The 20,675-nt window shown below is 46.9% G+C and overlaps 1 protein-coding gene across 4 annotated transcripts in view; it reads left to right on the top strand.

Moving 5' to 3' along the window:
• LOC110503411 (cytoplasmic dynein 2 heavy chain 1) overlaps positions 1-20,675 on the top strand; it is a 225,706-nt gene that overhangs the window by 130,627 nt on the left and 74,404 nt on the right. For all 4 annotated transcript variants that reach the window (XM_036961600.1, XM_036961598.1, XM_036961599.1 and 1 more), the window contains 5 exons: positions 3,536-3,601; positions 3,731-3,781; positions 3,889-3,966; positions 5,483-5,614; positions 6,755-6,827. In XM_036961600.1, coding sequence (XP_036817495.1) covers positions 3,536-3,601; positions 3,731-3,781; positions 3,889-3,966; positions 5,483-5,614; positions 6,755-6,827 — 400 coding nt within the window. The remainder of the gene's footprint in view (positions 1-3,535; positions 3,602-3,730; positions 3,782-3,888; positions 3,967-5,482; positions 5,615-6,754; positions 6,828-20,675) is intronic.

Raw genomic sequence — 20,675 nt, 5'->3', positions numbered from 1 at the left:
TAGGGGTTGGGGTTAGGGGGGAGTATGCAGCTTGTTCAGCCTTGATGCCTCGTGGTTTATTATTGCTCCGTTGAATTAGATGGCGATTTTTCTGTGGTCTGATAGGTGTGTCAGTGAACGCTCTGAAAGACTCTGGGTTGACTGTGAACCCAGAGTCTGGGATTTTTCTGTGGTCTGATAGATAGGTGTGTCAGTGAACGCTCTGAGAGACTCTGGGTTGAGGTCGGTGATAAAGTAGTCTACAGTACTACTGCCCAGGGATGAGCTACACTACCGGTCAAACGTTTTAGAACACCTACTCATTCAAGGATTCTTTATTTCTTTTTACTATTTTCTACATTGTAGAATAATAGCGAATACATCAAAACGATGAAATAACACATGGAATCATGTAGTAACCAAAAAGGTTTTAAATAATACAAATATATTTTATATTTGAGATTCTTCAAAGTAGCCACCCTTTGCCTTGATGACAGCTTTGCACACTCTTGGCATTCTCTCAACCAACTTCACCTGGAGTGCTTTCCCATCAGTCTTGAAGGAGTTCCCACATATGCTGAGCACTTGTTGGCTGCTTTTCCTTCATTCTGTGGTCCGACTCATCCCAAATCATCTCAATTAGCTTGACGGCGGGGGATTGTGGAGGCCAGGTCATATGATGCAGCACTCCATCACACTCCTTCTTGGTAAAATAGCCCTTACACTGCCTGGAGTTTTGTTGTGTCATTGTCCTGTTGAAAAACAAATGATAGTCCTACTAAGCCCAAACCAGATGGGATGGCGTATCGCTGCAGAATGCTGTGGTAGCCATGCTGGTTAAGTGTTCCTTGAATTCTAAATAAATAACAGACAGTGTCACCAGCATTCAGCTATTCGAAGGTGGGCAAAGGCTGTCCAGGGTGGAGTGGTGGATAGATGTTAGGTTTTGAGGCACAGTCACAGGAAATGCGTACATTAATTCGCTGTATGGTGGCAGGGTGGAAGTATTTTCGGTGGTAGCAGGGTGAAAATAACCACTCATGAGTTGGGGAAAGTGGAAGAAGTTTTTTCAATCACTCCCTTGAGTGCAGTGGCCACCCTGTCCTGCTGTGCTCTCAGCTCATTTGGGCCTGTGGGCTGTTCTGCTGGCCTCTATGCGGGGGTGGCCAGCTCTCTCATGGGTTGTTCTGTCACACATCTTTCTCACCTTCTCCTCTATTGCTCTCACCTTATCCTGCCGCTGGGCCGCCTCCTTCTGCTCCTGCTTTTTCTCCTGTTGTAGTTGTCTCACTACAGTCCAGAGTGCAGACACGTCTCTCACCCTCCAGCTCTCCAGGTCTGTTGGGGGGGGTGTTGTTGTGCTGGGTCTGGTTCGGGGGTGTTGTTGTGCTGGGTCTGGTTTTGCTGAGTCTGGTTGTGCTGGACTGTTGTGGTTGTGGGGGTGTTGTTGCCTGGGGCAGGTTGAGGGGGTGTTGTTGTTTGGGTCTGGTTGAGGGGGTGGTGTTGTCTGGTTGAGGGGGTGTTGTTGTCTGGGTCTAGTTTGAGGGGGTGTTGTTGTGCTGGACTGTTGTCTGGGTCTAGTTGAAGGATGTTGTTGTCTGGGTCTGGTTGGGGGGGGGGGGGTGTTGTTGTCTGGGTCTAGTTGAGGGATGTTGTTGTCTGGGTCTGGTTGAGGGATGTTGTTGTCTGGGTCTGGTTGGGGGGGGGGTGTTGTTGTCTGGGTCTGGTTGAGGGGGTGGTGTTGTCTGGTTGAGGGGGTGTTGTTGTCTGGGTCTAGTGGGTGGTTATTGTTGTCTGGGTCTAGTTGAGGGATGTTGTTGTCTGGGTCTGGTTGGGGGGGTGTTGTTGTCTGGGTCTGGTTGAGGGGGTGGTGTTGTCTGGTTGAGGGGGTGGTGTCTGGTTGAGGGGGTGTTGTTGTCTGGGTCTAGTTGAGGGATGTTTTTGTCTGGGTCTGGTTGAGGGGGTGGTGTTGTCTGGTTGAGGGGGTGTTGTTGTCTGGGTCTAGTTTGAGGGGGTGTTGTTGTGCTGGACTGTTGTCTGGGTCTAGTTGAGGGATGTTGTTGTCTGGGTCTGGTTGGGGGGGGGGGGGGGGGGGTGTTGTTGTCTGGGTCTAGTTGAGGGATGTTGTTGTCTCGTTCTGGTTGAGGGATGTTGTTGTCTGGGTCTGGTTGGGGGGGGGGGTGTTGTTGTCTGGGTCTGGTTGAGGGGGTGGTGTTGTCTGGTTGAGGGGGTGTTGTTGTCTGGGTCTAGTGGGTGGTTATTGTTGTCTGGGTCTAGTTGAGGGATGTTGTTGTCTGGGTCTGGTTGGGGGGGTGTTGTTGTCTGGGTCTGGTTGAGGGGGTGGTGTTGTCTGGTTGAGGGGGTGGTGTCTGGTTGAGGGGGTGTTGTTGTCTGGGTCTAGTTGAGGGATGTTGTTGTCTGGGTCTGGTTGGGGGGGGGGTGTTGTTGTCTGGGTCTGGTTGAGGGGGTGTTGTTGTCTGGGTCTGGTTGAGGGGGTGTTGTTGTCTGGGTCTAGTTGAGGGATGTTGTTGTCTGGGTCTGGTTGGGGGGGGGGGTGTTGTTGTCTGGGTCTGGTTGAGGGGGTGGTGTCTGGTTGAGGGGGTGTTGTTGTCTGGGTCTGGTTGAGGGATGTTGTTGTCTGTGTCTGGTTGGGGGGGGGGGTGTTGTTGTCTGGGTCTGGTTGAGGGGGTGGTGTTGTCTGGTTGAGGGGGTGTTGTTGTCTGGGTCTAGTTTGAGGGGGTGTTGTGCTGGACTGTTGTCTGGGTCTAGTTGAGGGGGTGTTGTTGTCTGGGTCTGGTTGAGGGGGTGTTGTGCTGGACTGTTGTCTGGGTCTAGTTGAGGGGGTGTTGTTGTCTGGGTCTGGTTGAGGGGGTGTTGTTGTCTGGGTCTAGTTGAGGGGGTGTTGTGCTGGACTGTTGTCTGGGTCTGGTTGAGGGAGTGTTGTTGTGCTGGAGTTTCTCTAACTCAAAATCTATCTTTTTGTAAAAACATGCTGAAAAATTAAAGCGCTCATCTGCTCATGACCTGTCTCTCTCTCTGACCTGTCTCTCTCTGACTTCTCTCTGACCTGTCTCTCTCTCTCTCTCTGACTCCTCTCTCTCTCTCTGACACGTCTCTCTCTCTCTCTGACCTGTTTCTCTCTGACTTCTCTCTCTCTCTCTGACTCATCTCCCTTCTCTCTCTCTGACTCGTCTCTGTCGCTCTCCTCCCCCCTCTTTCTTTTATTTATTTTTTTTATTTTACCTTTATTTAACCAGGCAAGTCAGTTAAGAACAAATTCTTATTTTCAATGACGGCCTGGGAACAGTGGGTTAACTGCCTGTTCAGGGGCAGAACGACAGATTTGTACCTTGTCAGCTCGGGGGTTTGAACTCACAACCTTCCGGTTACTAGTCCAACGCTCTAACCACTAGGCTCTTGACTCTTGTTTCTCTCACTCTCTCCCCCCTCCCTCCCTCTCTCTTTATCTCACTCTCTCTCTGACTCCTCTCTCTCTCTGACTCTTCTTTCTCTCTCTCCCCCTCCCTACCCCTCTCTCTCTGTTCTTCCTCTGCAGGCTGACCAGCTGATGTTTGCCATGCACTTTGTCAGAGGGATGCACCCAGACCTCTTCCAAGAGAATGTAAGTTATAACCATTCATAACATGATCATTATCAGACATAGGCTTTTCCTCTTCAGTCAGGAAGTCCTGTCCATCTGACATCATCTCCTATTCATCTTAATGCTGTTGTCTCTCTGCTTCCACGACAGGAGTGGGACGCCTTCACTGGCCTTGTAGTAGGGGATATGGTGAGAAAGGCGGTACGTACAACAGTGTGTGTGTGTGTTCCAAACACACACTCTCTCTGTCTCATTCACCTCATCTCTCTTATCACAGTTGAACTGATCTTCTATTTTTCCACCTACAGGATACCCAGAAATCTTTGCAGGAGCAGATTCCTTCCTGGATCGATCAAGAGAGACTTGGAGCTGTAGCCATGTTCAAGGTTCGTATAACTGTTCTAGGTTTGTACACTGAGTGTACAAAACACCTTCCTAATATTGAGTTGCACCCCCTTTTCCCTCATAACTTCCTCAGTTTGTCGGGGCATGGACTCTACAAGGTGTTGAAAGCATTCCACAGGGATGCTGGCCCATGTTGATGCCAATGCTTCCCACAGTTGTGTCAAGTTGACTGATGTCCTTTGGGTGGTGGACCATTCTTATTACACATGGGAAATTGTTGAGCGTGAAAAACCCAGCAGCGTTGCAGTTCTTGACACAAACCGGTGTGCCTGGCACCTACTACCATACTCTGTTCAAAGGCACTTAAATATTTTGTCTTGCCCATTCACCCTCTGAATGACACACATACACAATCCGTGTCTCAATTGTCTCAAGGTTTAAGAATCCTTCTTTAACCGGTCTCCTCCCCTTCATCTACACTGATTGAAGAGGATTTAACGTAAAGTAAAAGTAACATCAGTAAGGGGTCATAGCTTTCACCTGGATTCACCTGGTCAGTCTGTCATGGAAAGTGTTCTTAATGTTTTGTATAGTCAGTGTATATAAGCTCAAAAAAAGAAACGTCCTCTCACTGTCAACTTTATTTTCAGCAAACTTAACATGTGTAAATATTTGTATGAACATAACAAGATTCAACAACTGAGACATAAACTGAACAAGTTCCACAGACATGTGACCAACAGAAATGGAATAATGTGTCCCTGAACAAAGAGGGGGTCAAAGTCAGAAGTAACAGTCAGTATCTGGTGTGGCCACCAGCTGCATTAAGTACTGCAGTGCATCTCCTCCTCATTGGACTGCACCAGATTTGCCAGTTCTTGCTGTGAGGTGTTACCCCACTCTTCCACCAAGGCACCAGCAAGTTCCCAGACATTTCTGGGGGGAATGGCCCTAGCCCTCACCCTCCGATCCAACAGGTCCCAGACCTGCTCAGTGTGATTGAGATCCGGGCTCTTCGCTGGCCATGGCAGAACACTGACATTCCTGTCTTGCAGGAAATCACGCACAAAACGAGCAGTATGGCTGGTGGCATTGTCATGCTGGAGGGTCATGCTCCAGGGTACAGTCCTCGGTGTAACGCTCATTCCTTCGATGATAAATGCGAATCCGACCATCACCCCTGGTGAGACAAAACCGCAACTCCTCAGTGAAGAGCACTTTCTGACAGTCCTGTCTGTCTAAGTGTTCATAACTGTGACATTAACTGCCTACCGTCTGTAAGCTGTTAGTGTCTTAATGACCGTTCCACAGGTGCATGTTCATTAATTGAACAAGCATGAGGCACAGTGTTTATGCCTTTTACATTGAAGATCTGTGAAGTTATTTGGATTTTTACTAATTATCTTTGAAAGACAGGGTCCTGAAAAGAGGGACGTTTCTTTTTTTGCTGAGTTTACCATGTTCAAGGTTTGTATACATACATTCACACTGTGAAAGGAGACTCTCTTTGGCTTTTTAGCTTTGTCCTTTCCTCTTTTCTCCACTCTTCTGATGTAGAGTACATTCCCAGGCCTGTACCAGTCTCTGTGTCTGAGTGACTCGGATCTTTGGCTCTCCTTCTCACGGAGCTCCAACTGTGAACAGGAAGTCCCGCCCTCCATCGCCAAGAAGATCAAACCGTTCCAGCAGGTTAGGTGTCAATCACTGATTAACATGAGTAAATCCTTGCGGTTCTGATACATAATCAGTTGTCCTTAATGTTTAGTTATTTACAGGATAAGATCTCTTTACAGTGCTCCCAGATTGAGGCATTTCCTACTCCCTCTTCATTTTCCCCTCTCCTCTGCTCCCGTCTCCTCTTTCCTCTCCTCTCCCGTCTCCTCTTCTCCCCTCTCCTCTTCTCCCCTCTCCTCTTCTCCCCTCTCCTCTTCTCCCCTCTCCTCTTCTCCCCTCTCCTCTTCTCCCCTCTCCTCTTCTCCCCTCTCCTCTTCTCCCGTCTCGTCTCCTCTTCTCCCCTCTCCTCTTCTCTTCTCACGTCTCCTCTCCTCTTCTCACGTCTCCTCCCCTCTTCTCACGTCTCCTCTCCTCTTCTCCCGTCTCCTCTTCTCCCGTCTCCTCTTCTCCCCTCTCCTCTTCTCTTCTCCCCTCTCCTCTTCTCTTCTCCCCTCTCCTCTTCTCCCCTCTCCTCTTCTCCCCTCTCCTCTTCTCACGTCTCCCGTCTCCTCTCCTCTTCTCACGTCTCCTCTCCTCTTCTCACGTCTCCCCTCTCCTCTTCTCCCCTCTCCTCTTCTCCCGTCTCGTCTCCTCTTCTCACGTCTCCCCTCTCCTCTTCTCACGTCTCCTCTCCTCTTCTCACGTCTCGTCTCCTCTTCTCACGTCTCGTCTCCTCTTCTCACGTCTCCCCTCTCCTCTTCTCCCCTCTCCTCTTCTCCCGTCTCGTCTCCTCTTCTCCCCTCTCCTCTTCTCCCGTCTCGTCTCCTCTTCTCCCGTCTCGTCTCCTCTTCTCACGTCTCCTCTCCTCTTCTCACGTCTCTTCTCCTCTTCTCACGTCTCCTCTCCTCTTCTCACGTCTCCTCTCCTCTTCTCACGTCTCCTCTCTTCTCACGTCTCCTCTCTTCTCACGTCTCCTCTCTTCTCACGTCTCCTCTCCTCTTCTCACGTCTCCCCTCTCCTCTTCTCCCGTCTCCTCTTCTCCCATCTCCACTCTCCTCCCGTCTCCCCTCCTCTTCTCACGTCTCCCCTCTTCTCCCCTCTCCTCTTCTCCCCTCTCCTCTTCTCCCCTCTCCTCTTCTCACGTCTCCCCTCTCCTCTACCTCTTTCTCCTTGCAGGTGCTGTTGGTTCAGGCCATCAGGCCAGATAGACTACAGAGTGCCATGGCTGCCTTCACCTCGCAGGCCCTGGGTGAGTGTGTGTGTGAGGGATCCCTTCCGTCCGCCATGAATCTGTCTGTCTGGTAAAAGTGTCATCATTAGTGCTTATCAATCCCTCCTAACGACACACACCGTAAACACACAGAGGTCAACCGCATCGGATGCATCTCTTCTCACTGCAGACGCATTGCAGTGAGTCAGCACTTTATACAACTGATGAGCTTGAGGAGCCATCAGTCCATATAACACCAACACACACACATGCATATGTAGAGAACCAGCCACCATCACATACACACAGAAACACGTGAGCACACACCTGCAGAGAGAAAGAGAGTATGCTCACATACGGTTCCTGTCCTCCATGAAGGGAGTTGCCTGATACAGGGACGATTGGGGACGTGTACAGTGATTTATAGACAGTCATTACTCTTAATTTGCCACTAACACACACACACAGACACACACACACAGACACACACACACAGACACACACACACACACAGACACACACACACACACACACACACACACACAGACACACGTGAACGCACACTGAGGATGAGGCACAGTAAATTCATCTCTAGCCATTTCTCTTCATTTGACACACACACTCTCACACACACACACACACACACATGGCCATATGCACACACACATCCAAACATCCATAATCTATCAGCTGTGTGTGTGTGTGTGTGTGTGTGTGTGTGTGTGTGTGGACCAGCTGAATGTGTGGTGATTTCTCTTCATTATGCCAGCGGGCTCAGAAGGGAACACAAAGCGATATGATTGGACGATTAGCCCCATGGAGGGAGAACAGATTGGCTGTAATTCACTGGAGTCACGGAGGTCTGACGAGGTTTCACCTGCGTGCGTACCTGCGTGCGTACCTGCGTGCGTACCTGCGTGCGTACCTGCGTGTGTTTCTTACGTCTTCAATGTAGATTTCAGACGCTCAGTCTTCATCATTGACAGCGTTACTGTAAATTTACCTTTAAAAAGATATATAAATAAGGGCCATATTTTGCTACGCTGTCATCAACAGAGTCTAGTAGTTGGGTCCCAACAGTTGGTTCTTGTGTCACTTTGATGTATTTAGTGTCTGTCGCAAGCAACATGAGTTGACAACTGCTGTGCACTGATATGATAGATTGTAAGTATTCATCTATCTGGGGGAGCAGTTGTCCATCTTCCCATGTTGACCTTGACCTCCAGTGGTCAAATGATTGTTTTTCTACAATTTTCACGACCATAAAATGTAAATTAATAGCCCTGGAATGTATTTGCTTAAAACACGGAACATAACATGCGCTTATTTGAGCCAGGCTTCTATTTGAGCCAGGCTTCTATTTGAGCCAGGCTTCTATTTGAGACAGGCTTCTATTTGAGACAGGCTTCTATTTGAGACAGGCTTCTATTTGAGACAGGCTTCTATTTGAGCCAGGCTTCTATTTGAGACAGGCTTCTATTTGAGACAGGCTTCTATTTGAGACAGGCTTCTATTTGAGACAGGCTTCTATTTGAGACAGGCTTCTATTTGAGACAGGCTTCTATTTGAGCCAGGCTTCTATTTGAGCCAGGCTTCTATTTGAGCCAGGCTTCTATTTGAGCCAGGCTTCTATTTGAGACAGGCTTCTATTTGAGACAGGCTTCTATTTTTTTTAATACATTTAAAAAATGATATATATTATTTTTTACCTTTGTTTAACTAATTCTTATTTTCAATGACGTTCTAGGAACAGTGGGTTAACTTCCTTATTCAGGGGCAGAACAACAGATTTGTACCTTGTCAGCTCGGGGATTCGATCTTGCAACCTTTCGGTTACTAGCCTAACGATCTAACCACTAGGCTCCCTCCCGCTCCAATTCCTTAATGCAAATCAATTTCTTCATTTTCTGCGCTAATATGTTATCATTTACACATTGTGTCACATTTATTTTGTCTTAGTATGGCTCTATACATTTAATTTTTTATTCTCTACTAATTATTCTCCTCTTTGACTGTGCGTTTTGGTCAGTTCTTACTTTCTAGGGGGCGATCGGCCAATTCCTAGGGTTCTTTACTCCTGAAGTTGTTGACTGTTTCTGTGCTTGCCTGTTAGCTAGCAGTACTCAGCAGTAAGCAGCCAATGGCTAGCAGTTTCTTACTGGTAATAACAATTGATGATTGGTATAATTTACGGAATTATTTAATGTAACAAGTCGAACATTAAACCTTGTGAACAATTCATGGTTACCTCGTAAAAGATTACTTTTGAGAAACGGGTGTTAAAATGAAATGTGTGACATTGCCGGACAATTAACCGGTAGACGTTATTTTTGGTACTCAGTGTTTTAACCTTTCTGATCTCCCCATCCCGGATCCGGGATCGTGAATACAGACTCAAGCTCATTACCATAACGCAACGTTAACTATTCATGAAAATCGCAAATGAAATGAAATAAATATGCTAGCTCTCAAGCTTAGCCTTTTGTTAACAACACTGTCATCTCAGATTTTCAAAATATGCTTCTCAACCATTGCAAAACAAGCATTTGTGTAACAGTATTGATGGCTAACGTAGCATTTAGCATTAGCATTCAGCTGGCAACATTTACACAAAAAAACAGAAAAGCATTCAAATAAAATCATTTACCTTTGAAGAACTTCAGATGTTTTCAATGAGGAGACTCTCAGATAGCAAATGTTCAGTTTTTCCTGAAAGATTATTTGTTTAGGACAAATCGCTCCGTTTTCTGCGTCAAGTTTAGCTATGAAAAAACCCCTGTATCCAGGATTGTGTAAATCTATCAGCAAGCTCATTAGCATAACACAACGTTAACTATTTATGAAAATCGCAAATGAAATGAAATAAATATGCCATCTCTCAAGCTTAGCCTTTTGTAAACAACACTGTCATCTCAGATTTTCAAAATATGCTTCTCAACCATAGGAAAACAATCATTTGTGTAAAAGTAGCTAGCTAGCGTTAGCATTTCGCGTTAGCATTTAGCGTTAGCATTAGCGTTAGCATCCAGCACGCAACATTAACAAAAACATAAAAGCCTTCAAATAAAATCATTTACCTTTGAAGAACTTCTGATGTTTTCAATGAGGATACTCTCAGTTAGATAGCAGATGCTCAGTTTTTCCAAAAAGATTCCTTGTGTATTAGAAATAGCTCCGTTTTATACATCACATTTGGCTACCAAAAAAAATCCGAAAATTCAGTCCTCAAAACGCGAACTTTTTCCCAAATTAACTCCATAATATCGACTGAAAACATGGCAAACGTTGTTTAGAATCAATCATCAAGGTGTTTTTCACATATCTCTTCATTGATACATCGTTCTTGGACACATGCTTTCTCCCCTGAATCAAATGGTAAAGTAGAAGCAGCTGACAATTGCGCACCGAATTCGACGCAGGACACCAGGCGGACACTTGGAAAATGTAGTCTCTTATGGTCAATCTTCCAATGATATGCCTACAAATACGTCACAATGCTGCTAAGACCTTGGGCGAACGACAGAAAGTGTAGGCTCATTCGTTGCGCAATCACAGCCATATAAGGAGAGAATGGAAAACAGAGCTTCAGAAATTCTGCTAATTCCTGGGTGATGCATCATCTTGGTTTCGCCTGTAGAATGAGTTCTGGGGCACTTACAGACAAAATCTTTGCAGATTCTGAAACTTCAGAGTGTTTTCTTTCCAAAACAAGAATATCAAGAATATGATATTGTCAAGAATATGCATAGTCGAGCATCTTTTCGTGACAAAATATCGCGCTTAAAACGGGAACGTTTTTTATCCAAAAATGAAATAGCGCCCCTAGAGCTCTAACAGGTTAATTGACATTTGTAAGGTATTTTCTCTGAAGAAACAGCCGCGCATTCCAGTCATTCCTCTCAGGACGTTATCCATGACTGGACAATCTTTCCATCCATATCTGCTTCTCTAATTCTCCCTCTTCATCTACCTCCCTGGCTATTTCTCTTTAACATCTCCTCTCAATGTATACCTCTGGTTTTCCTCCATCTCTTTCCCTTCATTTCTTCCTCAGTCTGTCGTTTGACCACACACACACACACACACACACACACACACACACACACACACTAATCTGCCAGGAAACACAGGGTTCTTTCTGCCTAATGAGCCACCTATTCATTCTGTTAATCCTGCTAATTTCATGTAGGTTTATGCCAGCACTATCAATGACTCAGCAAATTGGTGGTTGTGTGTTTTAGTTTGGAGCCATGCATATGAAAGCTTCACAACTGCTGAATAAGACTGATAATTGGACTGCTACACAGTTAGATTTGGCAAATTTTCACAGCAATAATGTCAGCAAATAGGCTGTCAGATGTTACCTAGCGATGTGGAGTTATCAGACCATGACCATGTCCCTAAACACTGTCAACCTGACACACTGATGTTAGTCTCCTCCCCTCCTCACACACCATCAGTGATTATCTCTCTCTCTCTCTTTCTCTCTCTCTCTGTCTCTCTCTCTCTTTCTCTCTGTCTCTCTCTCTCTCTCTCTCTCTCTGTCTCCCTCTGTCTCTCTCTCTCTCTCTCTCTCTCTCTGTCTCTCTCTCTCTCTTTCTCTCTCTCTCTCTGTCTCTCTCTCTCTCTCTCTCTCTCTCTGTCTCCCTCTGTCTCTCTCTCTCTCTCTCTCTCTCTCTCTCTGTCTCTCTGTCTCTCTCTCTCTCTGTCTCTCTCTCTCTCTGTCTCTCTCTCTCTCTCTCTCTCTGTCTCTCTCTCTCTCTCTCTTTCTCTCTCTCTCTCTCTCTCTCTCTCTCTCTCTCTCTCTCTCTCTCTGTCTCTCTCTCTCTGTCTCTCTCTCTCTCTCTCTCTGTCTCTCTTTCTCTCTCTCTCTCTCTCTCTCTCTCTTTCTCTCTCTCTCTCTGTCTCCCTCTGTCTCTCTCTCTCTCTGTCTCTCTCTCTATCTGTCTCTCTCTCTCTCTGTCTCCCTCTGTCTCTCTCTCTCTGTCTCCCTCTCTCTCTCTCTCTGTCTCTCTCTCTCTCTCTCTCTCTCTGTCTCCCTCTGTCTCTCTCTCTCTCTATGTCTCTCCCTCTGTCTCCCTCTGTCTCTCTCTCTCTCTCTCTCTCTCTGTCTCTCTCTCTCTCTCTCTCTCTCTCGCCATGTCTGCCTACGGCGGCCTTTCTCAATAGCAAGGCTATGCTCACCGAGTCTGTACATAATCAAAGCTTTCCTTAAGTTTGGGTCAGTCACAGTGGTCAGGTATTCTGCCACTGTGTACTCTCTGTTTAGGGCCAAATAGCATTCTAGTTTGCTCTGTTTTTTTGTTAATTCTTTCCAATGTGTCAAGTAATTATCTTTTTGTTTTCTCATGTTTTGCTTGGGTCTAATTGTGCTGCTGTCCTGGGGTTCTGTGGGGTGTGTTTGTGTTTGTGAACAGAGCCCCAGGACCAGCTTGCTTAGGGGACTCTTCTCCAGGTTCATCTTTCTGTAGGTGATGGCTTTGTTATGGAAGGTTTGGGAATCGCTTCCTTTTAGGTGGTTGTAGAATTTAATGGTTATTTTCTGGATTTTGATAATTAGTGGGTATCGGCCTAATTCTGCTCTGCATGCATTGTTTGGTGTTCTACGTTGTACACGGAGGATATTTTTGCAGAATTTTGCATGCAGAGTCTCAATTTGGTGTTTGTCCCATTTTGTGAAGTCTTGGTTGGTGAGCGGACCCCTGACCTCACAACCGTAAAGGGCAATGGGTTCTATAACTGATTCAAGTATTTTTTTGCCAGATCCTAATTGGTATGTTGAATTTTATGTTCCTTTTGATGGCATATAATGCCCTTCTTGCCTTGTCTCTCAGATCGTTCACAGCTTTGTGGAAGTTACCTGTGGATTTACTGTCAGGACCCAGGTCTGGCCGAATCTGTGCAGAATATCTAGGTGCTGCTGTAGGCCCTCCTTGGTCTGTGACAGAAGCATCAGATCATCAGCAAACAGTAGACATTTGACTTCAGATTCTAATAGGGTGAGGCCGGGTGCTGCAGACTGTTCTAGTGCCCGCGCCAATTCGTTGATATATATGTTGAAGAGGGTGGTGCTTAAGCTGCATCCCTGTCTCACCCCACGGCCCTGTGGGAAGAAATGTGCGTGTTTTTTTGCTAATTTTAACCTCACACTTGTTGTTTGTGTACATGGATTGCATAATGTCGTATATTTTACCCCCAACACCACTTTCCATCAATTTGTATAGCAGACCCTCATGCCAAATTGAGTCGAAGGCTTTTTTTAAATCAACAAAGCATGAGAAGACTTTGCCTTTGTTTTGGTTTGTTTGGTTGCCAATTAGGGATGTGCAGGGTGAATAATTGGTCTGTTGTACGATAATTAGGTAAAAAGCCAATTTGACATTTGCTCAGTACATTGTTTTCATTGAGAAAATGTACGAGTCTGCTGTTAATGATAATGCAGAGGATTTTCCCAAGGTTGCTGTTGATGCATATCCCACGGTAGTTATTGGGGTCAAATTTGCCTCTACTTTTGTGGTTGGGTTGATCAGTCCTTGGTTAGTGGGGGGGGAAGATCATTTCCTTTTGAATTTCTAGCCTAATGTAAAATGTTCCTGTTTTGATTAATTTAATGGCGTGAGTTAGGTCTGCTCTATACCAAATTAGCATACCCCCTGAGTCCCTTCCCTGTTTCACACCTGGTAGTTTGGTGGATGGGACTACCAGCTCTCTGTAACCTAGAGGGCAACCAGTGGGCCGTCTCCTCTATACCAGGTTTCTTGCAGTATGACAATGTCTGTATCACCGATTTCTTTGGTGAAGTCCGGGTTCCTGCTCTTTAGGCCAAAGGCAGATGATCTCAGGCCTTGGATATTCTAGGATGATATAGTGAAGGATTTGTGTTCCAAAAAGTGTCCAATGTTGTTGGTCGTGTGGTTTGGCCTCAGGCCAGTAAGTGTGAGCAGAGCCTGCTGAGCATCTGGTACATGCCATTATCTTGGGCAAGTGTAAGAGTGGGGGTTGGGCCTGTTTGCACACTCACTGCCTGGGCGTATGTGTGACTTCCATGTTGAGGCCCTCTTTGCGGGGGTGGGGTGCATGGGGTGGGCAGGAGGGGCATAGGTCTGATCTGAGGGGGCCTAGATGGGGTGTGGGCATGGTTGGTTTGGGGGGGGGGGGGGGGGGGTGTTGATTGGTTGGGGTGGAGATGTGGATGTGTCTGGGGGTGCTGTGGTCTGGATGTAAGTCCTCTTGGCGTGGGTCCTCTATGTGTAGGTCCAGGGGGGGTCCCTCAGGTCTGGGAGGGTGTCTCGCTTGTCTGGGCGGTGTGGCTATTGATCTGTTGCTCCTGTGTGAAGAGTTGGGACTGTGTTTAAGAGCAATGTATTTTAGAGTCCGGGCGAAGGTGGGCACTGCTGCCTTGTAGAGGTGGACCTGGTCATAGAGGCTGTTCTAGTCCAGGGTGGAGTGGTGGGAACTGCTGCCTTGTAGAGGTGGACCTGGTCATAGAGGCTGTTCTAGTCCAGGGTGGAGTGGTGGGAACTGCTGCCTTGTAGAGGTGGACCTGGTCATAGAGGCTGTTCTAGTCCAGGGTGGAGTGGTGGGCACTGCTGCCTTGTAGAGGTGGACCTAGTCATAGAGGCTGTTCTAGTCCAGGATGGAGTGGTGGGCACTGCTGCCTTGTAGAGGTGGACCTGGTCATAGAGGCTGTTCTAGTCCAGGGTGGACCTGGTCATAGAGGCTGTTCTAGTCCAGGGTGGAGTGGTGGGCACTGCTGCCTTGTAGAGGTGGACCTGGTCATAGAGGCTGTTCTAGTCCAGGGTGGAGTGGTGGACACTGCTGCCTTGTAGAGGTGGACCTGGTCATAGAGGCTGTTCTAGTCCAGGGTGGAGTGGTGGGCACTGCTGCCTTGTAGAGGTGGACCTGGTCATAGAGGCTGTTCTAGTCCAGGGTGGAGTGGTGGACACTGCTGCCTTGTAGAGGTGGACCTGGTCATAGAGGCTGTTCTAGTCCAGGGTGTACCTGGTCATAGAGGCTGTTCTAGTCCAGGGTGGAGTGGTGGGCACTGCTGCCTTGTAGAGGTGGACCTGGTCATAGAGGCTGTTCTAGTCCAGGGTGGAGTGGTGGACACTGCTGCCTTGTAGAGGTGGACCTGGTCATAGAGGCTGTTCTAGTCCAGGGTGGACCTGGTCATAGAGGCTGTTCTAGTCCAGGGTGGACCTGGTCATAGAGACTGTTCTAGTCCATGGTGGACCTGGTCATAGAGGCAGTTCTAGTCCAGGGTGGAGTGGTGGGCCAGGAAAACATTTGGTTTTGAGGCACAGTCACGGGAAATACTTGCGTTTACCCGATGTATTGTGGCAGGGTGGAAGTCTTTTTGTGGTATCAGGGTGGAGATAACCACTTGTGCGTTGGGAAAAGTAGAAGAAGCTTTTTCAATCACTCCCTTCAGTGCTGTGGCCACCCTTTCCTGCTGTGCTCTCAGGTCGTTTGTGCCAGTGTGTATTATTATGTGGCTAGGTGAACCTAGTTGGTCCTCAGACAGAAGGTCTAGGTTTAGACACACTGTGTTGTTTGGGGAAAAGTTTTTTTTCTTGAATATACAGTATTTCCCAATTGGGGGGGGGGGGTTGTCAGAAGGGCTATCAGGCTGTCTCTCTCTCTCTCTGTGTTGATCTACAGTATCTACTCCTATGTCCTACATCTCTCTATTCTTCGGATATCACTCCTTCTCTGGCTGAACTGCAGCTCCTCATGTCGTCTCAGGTAGTAGTGGTGGTGATGCTGCAGTCTTCTCATACTGTACAGCAGGGGTAGGTGACAGGGGTAGATAACAGGGGTAGGTAACAGGGGTAGGTAACAGGGGTAGATAACGGGGGTAGGTAACAGGGGTAGGTAACAGGGGTAGGTAACAGGGGTAGGTCACAGGGGTAGGTAACAGGGGTAGGTAACAAGGGTAGGTAACAGAGGTAGATAACAGGGGTAGGTCACAGGGGTAGGTAACAGGGGTAGGTAGGTAACAGGGGTAGGTAACGGGGGTAGGTAACGGGGGTAGGTAACAGGGGTATGTAACTAGATTCAGCCTTGGGACCATTTCTGTTGGAGCGGATGTTCGGGGGCTGAAACATCATTATAATCATTTGTACACAAATGGACCACAACCAAACACAATAAGCGGAGTGTATCTGAGAATAACAATCCTTTCATACTTTGATCACGTTTCTTATTTCATTCATGGGAAAAGTTGGAAACATATTTTCTAAATTTAACAACATTTTAGCTGAATTTGACCTCAGTTTCACCTGCTCATCTGCCCTGTGAATGTCTGATACTGTGGTGATATTACAAGTGTTTGACCAACAATAGTGTCTGATTGTAGACTGATTGTAGACTGTAAAAAGAGTGTGTGTGGTCTGGCTCAGGGTTGTGTACCGTATCGATACTAACCCATTGACTGTCTTACCTGGACAAGCCCCTGGGTTGGAGATGGGGGGGAAGAGGGTGAAGTGGTGTGTAGAGGCTGGAGTTGGCCAGGGGTTGATGGGATGGAGAGGAGGAGATGGGATGACAAGGATCTGACTGGTTATTGGAGCGCCGGTCTTCTCACTTCTGTAGCGATAATCAAATCAAATCAAATGTATTTATATAGCCCTTCGTACATCAGCTGATATCTCAAAGTGCTGTACAGAAACCCAGCCTAAAACTCCAAACAGCATGCAATGCAGGTGTAGAAGCACGGTGGCTAGGAAAAACTCCCTAGAAAGGCCAAAACCTAGGAAGAAACCTAGAGAGGAACCAGACTGAGGGGTGGCCAGTCCTCTTCTGGCTGTGCCGGGTGGAGATTATAACAGAACATGGCCAAGATGTTCAAATGTTCATAAATGACCAGCAACGTCAAATAATAATAATCACAGTAGTTGTCGAGGGTGCAGCAAGTCAGCACCTCAGGAGTAAATGTCAGTTGGCTTTTCATAGCCAGCCGATCATTAAGAGTATCTCAACCACTCCTACTCTCTCTAGAGAGTTGAAAACAGCAGGTCTGGGACAGGTAGCACGTCCGGTGAACAGGTCAGGATCATATAGCCGCAGGCAGAACAGTTGAAACTGGAGCAGCAGCACAGCCAGGTGGACTGGGGACAGCAAGGAGTTATCATGCCAGGTAGTCCTGAGGCATGGTCCTAGGGCTCAGGTCCTCCGAGAGAGAGAAAGAAAGAGAATTAGAGAGAGCATACTTAAATTCACACAGGACACCGGATAAGACAGGAGAAGTACTCCAGATATAACAAACTGACCCTATCCCCTTGACACATAAACTACTGCAGCATAAATACTGGAGGCTGAGACAGGAGGGGTCAGGAGACACTGTGGCCCCATCCGATGATACCCCCGGACAGGGCCAAACAGGAAGGATATAACCCCACCCACTTTGCCAAAGCACAGCCCCCACACCACTAGAGGGATATCTTCAACCACCAACTTACCATCCTGAGACAAGGCCGAGTATAGCCCACAAAGATCTCCGCCACGGCCCAACCCAAGGGGGGGCGCCAACCCAGACAGGAAGATCACATCAGTGACTCAACCCACTCAAGTGACGCACCCCTCCTAGGGACGGCATGAAAAAGCACCAGTAAGCCAGTGACTCAGCCCCTGTAATAGGGTTAGAGTCAGAGAATCCCAGTGGAAAGAGGTGAACCGGCCAGGCAGAGACAGCAAGGGCGGTTCGTTGCTCCAGAGCCTTTCCGTTCACCTTCCCACTCCTGGGCCAGACTACACTCAATCATATGACCCACTGAAGAGATGAGTCTTCAGTAAAGACTTAAAGGTTGAGACCGAGTCTGCGTCTCTCACATGGGTAGGCAGACCATAACATAAAAATGAGCTCTATAGGAAAAAACTTTTTTTTTTTTTTTTTGCTTAGAAATTCTAGGGACAATTAGGAGGCATGCGTCTTGTGACCGTAGCGTACGTGTAGGGATGTACGGCAGGACCAAATCAGAGAGATAGGTAGGAGCAAGCCCATGTAATGCTTTGTAGGTTAGCAGTAAAACCTTGAAATCAGCCCTTACCTTTACAGGAAGCCAGTGTAGGGAGGCTAGCACTGGAGTAATATGATCAAATGTTTGGGTTCTAGTCAGGATTCTAGCTGCCGTATTTAGCACTAACTGAAGTTTATTTAGTGCTTTATCCGGGTAGCCGGAAAGTAGATCATTGCAGTAGTCTAACCTAGAAGTAACAAAAGCATGGATACATTTTTCTGTATCAATTTTGGACAGAAAGTTTATTATTTTTGCAATGTTACGTAGATGGAAAAAAGCTGTCCTTGAAACAGTAACGCCGAGGTCCTTAATAAGGAGTCTGCTTCTCTGTGAGCAGCTACCCAACACAGAACGTGATTAGTTAGGTTCTCACAGACACACACACAGACACACACACACACATATACAGCCCGCCGTACCTCCAGCGCACCATCACCAGGACTACTTGACTGTATTCAAAATATTGTGGAGCAGAGTTGGACTGCAAGGTAATGCTAACATCTATACTAGCTGCTACACTTGAGGGAAGTCCTGATATGTAGTAATCATTGCTAAGCCCTACGACCTATCCAGGTAACGGCCCATTTCCCTTTTTATGAGAATGGAACACACCCTAACCCTGTTGACTGCTACAGTTACGATGCGGAGGTGTTTGAGCGGCTGTCATTCTATTTCTGCTGAAGGCTCCTTTATTAAAATGTATGGACAGTATTTACAATGGCTAGCCTTCTCCATTGATGAAGCTGCTGCATGTCCATGGTAGGAGTGTGTGTGTGTGTGTGTGTGTGTGATCGCTAAGTGAATTCATTGATGAAGCTGTGGTGTGTGTGTAAACGCTAACTGAACTCATTGGTGTGTGTGTGTGTGTGTGTGTGTGTGTGTGTGATCGCTAAGTGAATTCATTGATGAAGCTGTGGTGTGTGTGTAAACGCTAACTGAACTCATTGGTGTGTGTGTGTGTGTGTGTGTAAACGTTAACTGAACTCATTGGTGTGTGTGTGTGTAAACGCTAAGTGAACTCATTGATGAAGCTGTGGTGTGTGTGTGTGTGTGTGTAAACGCTAAGTGAACTCATTGATGAAGCTGTGGTGTGTGTGTGTGTGTGTGTGTGTGTGTGTGTGTGTGTGTGTGTGTGTGTGTGTGTGCCACAGTACAGTCTGTCTCCCTGGCAGTGATTCACTATGCTAATGAAGCGTGGGGCTTTAATCCTCTTAGAGCTAATCTCCCACAATCCCCCAGTCCAGACCGGCCCGGGGAGCCTGGCCACTGCCACAACACAGTGGAGCACTATCAGCACAGTGTAAACACAGCAACACACACACTAAAACACACGAGGTCTTCACTGGTCCACCCAAACCCAATTACCCAGGGCCCGACCCGGGTCTGACATTCTGTAGTTGACCCTCAGATCCGGGTCAGATCTGTTTTGATTTCACGTTAAGGACCCGTATAGACCCAAACACGACTGCTGAGTGAGAGAGCGAGAGCCGTTAAATTCTACAACCACCTAAAAGGAAGTGATTCCCAAACCGTCCATAACAAAGACGAACCTGGAGAAGAACTGGTCCTGGGGCTCTGTTTACAAACACACCCCACAGAGCCCCAGGACAGCAGCACAATTAGACCCAAACAAATCATGAGAAAACAAAAAGAGAATTACTTGAAATATTGGAAATAACATTTTTTTAATTTTATTTTTTTAAACAGAGTAAACTAGAATGATGTTTGGCCCTAAACAGAGAGTACACAGTGGCAGAATACCTGACCACTGTGACTGACCCAAAGGAAAGCTTTGACTATGTACAGACTTAGTGAGCATAGCCTTGCTATTGAGAAAGGCCGCCGTAGGCAGACCTGGCTCCCAAGAAAAGACAAGCTATGTGCTCACTGCCCACAAAATGAGGTGGAAACTGAGCTGCACTTCCTAACCTCCTGCCAAATGTATGGCCATATTAGAGACACATACAGTTGAAGTCGGAAGTTTACATACACCTTAGCCAAATACATATAAACTCAGTTTTCCACAATTCCTGACATTTAATCCTAGTGAAAATTACCTGTCTTAAGGTCAGTTAGGATCATCACTTTATTTTAAGAATGTGAAATGTCAGAATAATAGAAGAGAGAATGATTTATTTCAGCTTTTATTTATTTCATCACATTCCCTGTGGGTCAGAAGTTTACATACACTCAATTAGTATTTGGTAGCATTGCCTTTAAATTGTTTAACTTGGGTCAAACGTTTCGGGTAGCCTTCCACAAGCTACCCACAATAAGTTGGGTGAATTTTGTCCCATTCCTCCTGACAGATCTGGTGTAACTGAGTCAGGTTTGTAGGCCTCCTTGCTTGCACAAGGAGGCCTACAGTTCTGCCCACATATGTTTTATGGGATTGAGGTCAGGGCTTTGTGAAAGCTACTCCAATACCTTGACTTTGTTGTTCTTAAGCCATTTTGACACAACTTTGGAAGTATGCTTAGGGTCATTGTCCATTTGGAAGACCCATTTGCGACCAAGCTTTAACTTCCAGTCAGAAACACACAGTCAGAAACACACAGCGGGCCCTTCCCTCCACCTGCTACAAGCCCTGTTCCTCTCACCTTTGGTGCGTTAACAGCTTCAGTCAATCATGTCGCTACTAAATTGTATTATCTGCTGTTTCCCTCACTCGGATCAGATCGGGTTTGGACCCGACCAGGTCAACATGGGGCTGGGTCTGGTGGTCCTACCTGTTTGTAGGATCCGGGATAGAAGCCCCGGGTCATTTTGGGAACGGGACCTCTATTACACACACACACACACACACACACACACACACAGAGACACACACACACACACACACACACACACAGAGACACACACACACACA

This window comes from Oncorhynchus mykiss, chromosome 24 (genome assembly GCF_013265735.2).
Source record: "Oncorhynchus mykiss isolate Arlee chromosome 24, USDA_OmykA_1.1, whole genome shotgun sequence".
NCBI classification, from domain to species: domain Eukaryota; kingdom Metazoa; phylum Chordata; class Actinopteri; order Salmoniformes; family Salmonidae; genus Oncorhynchus; species Oncorhynchus mykiss.
Note: the sequence above shows the minus strand (reverse complement) of the source record. Positions and strands in the feature narration are given on the sequence as shown.